The sequence below is a fragment of the Stegastes partitus genome, unplaced genomic scaffold, assembly GCF_000690725.1.
Source record: "Stegastes partitus isolate 25-593 unplaced genomic scaffold, Stegastes_partitus-1.0.2 Scaffold262, whole genome shotgun sequence".
NCBI classification, from domain to species: Eukaryota; Metazoa; Chordata; class Actinopteri; family Pomacentridae; genus Stegastes; species Stegastes partitus.
Window position 1 is genome coordinate 386,733 of NW_007577993.1, and position 8,437 is coordinate 395,169.

At 41.4% G+C, this 8,437-nt stretch overlaps 1 protein-coding gene across 1 annotated transcript in view; it reads right to left on the reverse strand.

Annotated features, from left to right (window-relative positions):
* LOC103357565 (protein FAM19A5-like) overlaps window positions 1–6,082 on the reverse strand; it is an 85,098-nt gene extending 79,016 nt beyond the window's left edge. The window contains exon 1 of the mRNA XM_008282170.1: window positions 5,892–6,082. Coding sequence (XP_008280392.1) covers window positions 5,892–5,982 — 91 coding nt within the window. The 5' untranslated portion in view covers window positions 5,983–6,082. The remainder of the gene's footprint in view (window positions 1–5,891) is intronic.
* Window positions 6,083–8,437: the final 2,355 nt, after the last annotated feature.

Sequence of the window (8,437 nt, forward strand, 5' to 3'; positions counted from 1 at the left end):
GTGTGGCACACAGCAGCAAGACGCCAACAGGCAGCAGCAGAGAATCTACATAGGCTGCTGGGGAGAGGTGTCTGACAGTGGAAGACGGGTGACAGAGTGTTTCATTTGCAAAATGGAGGTCAAACAGCAGGGACACAGCGCTAGTCAAAGTGACAAACCACAAAGAGTCAGCATATGACACTAAAACAAGTGTCACACCACTGGCATGTTGATGAACAGCGGTATGTTCTGGTGGAATTGCAGTAATAAGCCTTTTATTTTGAAGAATGATGAGACCTGACAATGTCAAAGCAACCATCTCCAGGGGTTAGAACATTCTCAGTTATTAAGGTAGAGATAAGGCAAAAAAAAAAAAAAAAAAAGTAGGCATTGTCTGGCATGTTGAGTGCAGCTTTCTACCAATGCGCACACATTTCTCTGCTTTTGTTACTCTTCTTCTTTTTTAATTTTTTTTTTAAATTGCCCCAGTGACAGAGTTTGATTCCTACATTTCTCCCCCCTGACAAGTTCTGTTTTAGGCTTTTTTGGAAATGAAATTCACGAGTCCATCCGATGAGTTCCTGCATTTATTGCTGCAGAGACTCTTATTTCTGAAGATTAAAGCCTATGCGTGTTGGTGCACATGGTGACAGATCTCGTCTTGTCTCAGCGAATTTTGACTTTTTTTTTGCAGTTTCACGCTCACCGCTGAATCACTCCCTGACGCTCCTCCTCCAGATCCATTTATTCAAATCCAATTACACCCTCTGCAGCTTTTTGCTCCCTGAATTTCTGTTTGTGTGTGTGTTTTTTTCCCAGCTGATGATTTTCTCTTTCATTTAGACACACGGTGTTCATAATTCCCGTGAATATATGCTCGACTTAATGGAGCATTGAGAATTAATTTGGACTCTGAAGGCTCCTTAGGTAAGCTTTCTACACTGTAGGCACAACAGTGTGTCTGCTGCATAATAGGCTTGTTTCCAAGATCTAAATGAGCTTTATGAGCAGGCAGAGAAAAGAAAAGAGAAACTCAGTAAACAGAGAGCGTGCGGGAATTAAAGTCAGCCTGCAGTTTGTCTTCATTACAGCGTTTCACACTGGCATGATCAATGAAGAAGAGGCAACCACAGACACAGTCTCCTCAAGCTGATTCTTCCTGTTGTTTAAAAGCAAAAAGTTGACCTGTTTTTTTCTGACATTTTGATGTAATTTGAACTGACAGACCTAATCTCTTTCCAAAATAAAAGTCTCTGCAGCATCACTGGAAACTTGCACCTGCTCAGCTGAGTCTGTTTGAGCTCTGACTGGTGAATTTCAATGAGCAGCTGCTGGAGTTTATGATTTTCCTCTTTCTGCAGCACCACTGATTATCTGAAACATCTGCATAAGATGAGGAGGAGAGTCAGAAGCAGCTGCCGAACAAAAAGCGCTGAGGTTCTACTTCAGACTACCAGAGAGCAGAAGGCAGTTTATAGCTTGTGTTGCACATCAGAGACTGAGAGGAGTTTTAAATGTGTCATTGTTGTGTGTCAACTGTCTGGCTCACAAGCGTCACATTTTTCCTGTCACAGCCTGGTAATAAAATGATGTTATGTATATGTGAGAAGCTTGTTACTATTTAAAGAGAATCTATTTTTACCAAAATTACACATATGAAGATAAATTGTATTTATGATACACACTGTCTGTCAAGCATGGTTTTAGATCATTGTGTTTCATTGGACTTCAATCTTCATCATGAAAAATGTCTCTAACAATTTTAATCCCTAACATCACAACCCCCCAAATAAATCTCTCTGAAGATTCTCTTGGGCCCCTGGGTTATAACGAGATACAAACTGATCACAAAAACACATAAAAAGAGATGTAAAAAGGACCGCAAAACTGCCACAAAGACTCAAAATGATCACAAGACGATGTAAAACAGCACAAACTGAACAAAAACATCCAAAGAAAGTACAAATGACCACCATGAGATGTGAAACTACTGCAAAGCACTCCACAAAAAGACACACCACTGTTACAAAGTTACAAAAACGAATGAAACACCCAAAAAGGCAGCCAAAGACTGAGAATGTCTGCAGAGAAAACAATAAGACACTCCTGTATATGGAGCCGGGTGCTGTTACATGTCTGGGCCCAGAGTTTCTTTACCCAGTTACACAGTCTTCGTTACTTTAATTTCTCTGTAAATTAATACAACTCTGAAAAGAAGGACACATGCAGGAAAACGGTGACCGGAAGATGTACTGTGATCACAGTGATGGATAATCTGACTATTGTAACTGAGAGGCCAGCGGTGGGGAATGTATCTGTAGCTTTGTTAAGCTTTTAGCTAGCTCGTCGAGGCTGGCTACATTAGCTACTAGCCAAGTCTAACTGCTGCGGCTGCTGCTGGTTCTTCTTCTATTGTTTTGGCGGTTGGCATCCAATGTTCAGGTGCATTGCCACCACCTACTGTACACACAAAAACATTACAGACTCTGTAGAACGGATCTCTTCCGGGTCTACCACAAGGCTGCGCACCAACGCTAACAGGGTTACCTTAGCAATGAGCGCAAATTTCTCCCAAACACTGCCGGTGTAATTAAAACACGAAAAAATACCACAAAAAGATGTACTCTTTTGCACTTATACCATACTACACGTATTATACTTTAACAGTAGCACATTCGTCAATACTTCAATCCGTTTAGTTTAATTTATAAAAAAACACAACCCTAGTTGTAAACCCCAAGAAGAACTACATATTTCATGACGTGTCCAATCATGTTGTGTTGCAACGCTACTGGAAGTTGTAGTTCTTTCTTCAAAATAGCTGTTTCTCCTAAACAAAGGGTGAAATATAAAACTTTAAGTGCATTTAGGGGTTTAAATTGACTGCATGCATGTTATACAGATGGAGCATTGATCTGCTCCTGCTAACACAGTACTAGTTCTGCACGACTTATACTTTGTACAGTGGCCTTGTTAGGACATTTCAGGGTCCGTTCATTTTCACACTTCACTCAGCTTTTACAAGACATAACCTCTGCCAGTCAACTCTGTTCAGATTTTTATAAAGTTACCATGCTAGCAATCAAGTATCTTAGCATGCTACCATTAGCTTGTCAGTATGCCAGCTTACCTTTAATTTCAAATTCCAGCCAGTGAGATTTCTGTGACTAATTTTACAGACAACACATAGCTGAGTGATATCACTGACATATTCACCACAATTAAATATCAAATCTCAGTTGATATTGCTAATTGTTATTGTTTTTTTTATATTTTATTTAAAAAATAAGAGTAAAGGTTTATTTATATTATTCACCTTAGTTTGAATCAACAAACTTATATTTATTAACCTATTTATGAAGGCACACAGGTAATAAATGTAACACTAACAATACAATGAAAAATATGTTTGAATAGATTAATTACAACACAATTTTAAAATCCTAAGAATTAAAAAATAACAATACAGAACAGAATAAAGAGCAAAGCAAAACCAGGAGAGAGACCAATTTGAAACTGCTGTACTGCACTGAGGTTAAGGTTAGAAAGGCTGATTTGAACCAGGTGTCACCACTCAGGGACCCGGCATGAACCTCTGCAAACACTCCAACATTAAGTCGGTTAGCTGCTTAGGTGGAGGTGTCTGCAAGGGCAACCACTGGACCCTGCTAGCCGCAGCCTCAACCAGGGGAGGTAAGTGGGTGGATGGGGTGACCAGAGGCCCAGGCTTAAGAGACAACAGCAGCCACATGAAGACCGATAGAGGGTGAAGGGACTCCATTGTCAAGGTATAACAGGCTGTTATGACCCAGAAAGGGAGCAGGTTTTGGGATGGTTTATGCAACCAAATTCTCTGTTTTTGTTGTGTGTCTTCATCACACGGTACATATCACTGTTGTTTTATCAGCCAAGTCTAAGACAACCTGTCATGAAATGTAGTAATGACAAGCTAGAATCTGCTAGTGGCAGTAAAACATCTATTTGTCTTCTGGGGACAATGAAATGAAAATGTTTTGATCCAAATCACAGCGTTGGACCATCAACATCCAGTTAACAGAAGACCTCATACAATTGTTTTCATATTTAGAGACAGCATTCCTATTACAGCAGGTTGGAATAACACTGTAATCTTTGACTGTAGGCATTTATATGCAAAACTGACTGTGACACAAAAAAATTAAATGAGTTCACCTTTAATCTTGATAATCTAACAAGCAGCGGCATGAGGCCACCTACTTGTTTTGGAAAATAACCGAAAGGTCAAACAGGAAAACAAACAGCAAAAAATAATGATCAGTCGATGTGTCACTCAGTCCAAGCGTGTGTTTAAATTGCTGTTTGTACTCTAAACCGTCCTCTTCATTTTACATTTTCAATTTTTAAGCTTATTAATGCAACTGCTCTCCTGCAGGGCATTTCACTGAGGGATAAATTCAACATTGCAGAAACCTCTGATAACGAGCTGTGCATAAACCAGCCCTGACACCCGAAAACTTCCTCACAGGATAATTAGTGCTTCTGAGGAAGGAAACAGACACTGTTTGATTTAATTTTAGTCCGGTCCTTTTAAAGCTAACAGCTGTGTGGATCTTCCACTTGGATCACTGAGCAGTTTTACATTGATTTTGTTAATGCAGGTCAAAGCTTAATTGAGGTTCTGATACTCCAATGGACTCTTCTGAGCTTTAGCTGGTATGCGGCAGATAGTCATCTACAGAAGTTTGCTATATTAAAGCAAAACTAAGAAAAGATAAACAAAAGTTCATCATTACTCTAAGAGAAGAATGCTTAGAACTATCTTAAGTTCATCAAGCACTGTGATGAAAGTGGTTCTCATGAGGACCACTGCAGGAGTTCCTTCTGCTGCAGAGGATCCGTTCATCAGTTAGCAGCCTCACATTCAACAACAAACAGCAGCTCAGGTTAGAGCTCACATCAGTGCTTCTCAGAGACACATCTGATGTCAGTTGTTGAGCTGTGTTGCATTTTTTCTATGTTATTCAGCACCGTGGTTGGATATTTCCACCTTGAACCTGCAGTGTACCGATGACAGTCTTAAAAACACAGATTCAGACTACCAAGGTTTCATGCTGAGGATAAATTTAGATTCATGATCAGAGAGGGACGAGAAAAGGACATTCTCAATGGAACATTTGAAAAATGGTTTATGAATATTGCCTTTAAGAAAAACATTCTGGGAACTAAAATATAATTTCCTTCTGAACACATTGCTGGAATTTTGCAGAACTTTCACAGAAGATTTATAGGACGAAACATTCTAGCTGGGTGGGAACTTTACAGACTGATATGATAGAATTATATAGAGATTAGCAGTCTGACTCACCAGATGTAGACTGTGGGTACAGACCTGCATTCTCCTCCCCTTCCATTATCTGTGTGTGTGTGTCTGAGTGTGTGTGTGTGGAATAAACATGTGATCATGTGTTAGGTGTTTAAAAAAAAACAGAATCAATTTATTTGATCATGTGCTCTCCATTTTGTGTCACAGTTTGCAAATTTGACAACAAATCTGAGAAGTCATTTCTAAGATGTCTAATGTTTGCAAAGCAGCAACTGTTTTAAAAGACGTTTGGGTGTGTAGCACAGTGTGTGAGAGGTACATAGTGTTTCCGTCCTCCATCATCTGTGTCTCATGGTTCTGTATACTTCCAACAGAAAAACAGCGGAGACTCCCTGGAGCTCAGCAGCTTCCTACACCTCGTCTCGTTTGTTTCTCAGTGTGCGCTGATAAATCTTTCTTTATCCCCGATAAGAGTTTAAAATTCCTCCCAATAAAAATGTTTTTTTGTCATTTACATTCCCTGTGACCTGTTGAGGCATCCTGGACACTTGGTTTGACCTTAGACTCACACACACCACCCCGGGGACCGTGAGCAGACTACGGACCGTACCTTCTCTCAGGATCTGGCTGTGGATGAGCAGGAGCAGCAGAAAGCAGACCGCAGCAGCAGTCAGAGCCCAGGCCAGCCGGAGGAGCTGCATGAGGGAGAGACTCGAGCCGCGTGGTGAGCGAAAAAAGTCCAAACTGTGATTATCCGCAGGCCGGTGCCTCCTCACGACGCCACATCCATCCCTATCCGACCCAGAGGAGGACGGAGGCGGGGGACAGGTGTCATCTCCGGGTTATGTAACCACACACCCGTCTGAAGCGACAAATCCAGAGCGGAGGAGATTCTCGGCAGCAAAGATTTTTTTTTTTCGTCTTCCTCCTCAGACTCGGAACCTCTTGGGGTCCTCACAGCTCTCCGCGGCGTGTCACGGTGCGCAGCGACGGCCGGCAGCAGCTGCAGGTGCGGGTGATTCCCTCCGCCGCAGCACGTTCGTCAAAAACGCTGAAACTGCTCCAAACTACAAGTTTTCCAGCTTTGCGCCTCCAACTTACAGCTCACTGTGCTTCGGATCCATCAGGAGTCTCGGTCCGCTCGTCCGCGTAAATCCCGGCAGATGTGGGAAAACTGACACCGAGCCCGGCTGGAGCTGCTGCAGTGGGCATATTGCACGTTTCACTACCCGGTCTGCCGTCCTGGTCAGTTCCCGGTTACCCGGTGGTGAAGAGCAAGAGGAGGAGATGCTGCGTGCGGGTCTCAAGATCCGCTGCGATCTGCAGCCTCCTCTCTCTCTCTCTCTCTCTCTCTCTCTCTCTCTCTCTCTCTCTCTCTCTCTCTCTCTCTCTCTCTCTGTGTGTATCCGTGTCTCTCCGATCACGGACTGACGTCACACCGGTATAAAACCGTCCACAGGCTCGGAGACACCGGGCGCTGGGACTTGAACCACGGCGGTGCAGCAGAGGAGGCGAAAAGGATCTGACTGCTTCTGAGAGGAAGCTGTGTGTTAATGATGACTTCGTGTCGAAGTGATCACTGACCTTGATTGTCTGCTGTTTTTAAACCCTTTTTGGTTGTAACACTTTACACAAAACTTTTTTTTATTAAGAATATATCAAAATATAAAAGTTTATTTAGGTTTCACGAAGTTTTTTGTTTGTTTTAATTGAGTTTTCTAGTTTTTACGGGTGTTTTACAGTGACATTGCTACCATTTTGCTATTTTCTACTAAACACTATCATACATTTATGGTATTTTTATTTTGATCATTAAATGTTTTTTTTTTTTTTAAATCTGTCATTTGTATGTAGTCACTAGATGATAATTTGATAATGGTTTTAAACACCTTTTCATTGAATGAAGATACGACCTTGTACAGAGAAACATTTATTGGAAAATTACAACAACGTCACAGAACACCATATTTTACAAACAGTTAATGACACCAGGTATTTACATATATTTTTGAGTAAACTCTGCTACTATTTCTGTACTACAGGGATTTTATCTCTTAAATTATATTTACATGGATACTCTCATACAGCACCAGTCAAAAGTTTGAACACAGCTTCTCATCCAGTGGTTTTTATTTATTTTTTTTTTTTTTTACTATTTTCTGTATTGTACATTAATACTGAAGGCATCAGAACTATGAAAGAACACATATGGAACTATGTAAAAAAAAAAAAAAAAAAAAAGTGTTTAAACAAAACAGAATATTACATTAATTGCTCTAGTATGTAAGACTATAATATACTTTCCCGTAAAAAAAAAAAAAAAAAAAGTGTTTAAACAAACCAGAATATGTTTTATATTTTAGATTCTTTTAAGTAACCCGCTTTTACAACATATGCCATCTCACAGCGCTTAACATAATAAGGCATAGACCTTACAAATTTAAACAGAGAACCCAACAATCCAAAGTTGCCTTTGGACTCCCTCCGAGCGAGCGGTTGGCAATGGTGGGAAGGAACCAAAACAAAAAAAAACCTCAGACAGAACCAGGCTCAGGAAAGGTGGCCATCTGCCTCGACCGGTTAGGTGAGAGTAGGGATCAGGAGGTGGGGATAGGATAGCAGATGGAGAGCAAGCCATAGAACAGAACAATAAGTATGAATATAAATATTTTGGGGGTCGGTGAGGCCAGCGGCTGCAGATCAGACGTGACGCTCTGGATCCAGAGATGTCTGCAGAGAGAACAAGCACAGGACCTTGGGGGAAACTTGTTGACTGCTTTTCCTTCACAATGCAATCCAACTCATCCCAAACCATCTCAGTTGGGTTTAGGTTGGGTGATTGTCGAGGCCAGGTCATCTGACGCAGCGCTCCATCCCTTTCCTTCTTGGTCAAATAGCCCTTACATTGCCTGGAGGTGTGTTTGGGCTCACTGTCTTGTTGAAAAACAAATGATGGTCCCAGTAAGTGCGAACCAGATGGAATGTCATGGCGCTGCAGAATGCTGTGGTAGCAATGCTGTTTAAGTGTGCCTTGAATTTTGAATAACTCATCAACAATATCACCAGCAAAGCACCACCACACCTCCTCATCAGGGGCGGATCCAGGATATTTTCGGTGGAGGGGCACAGGGGGGGGTACAACAGATATTTTTGGGG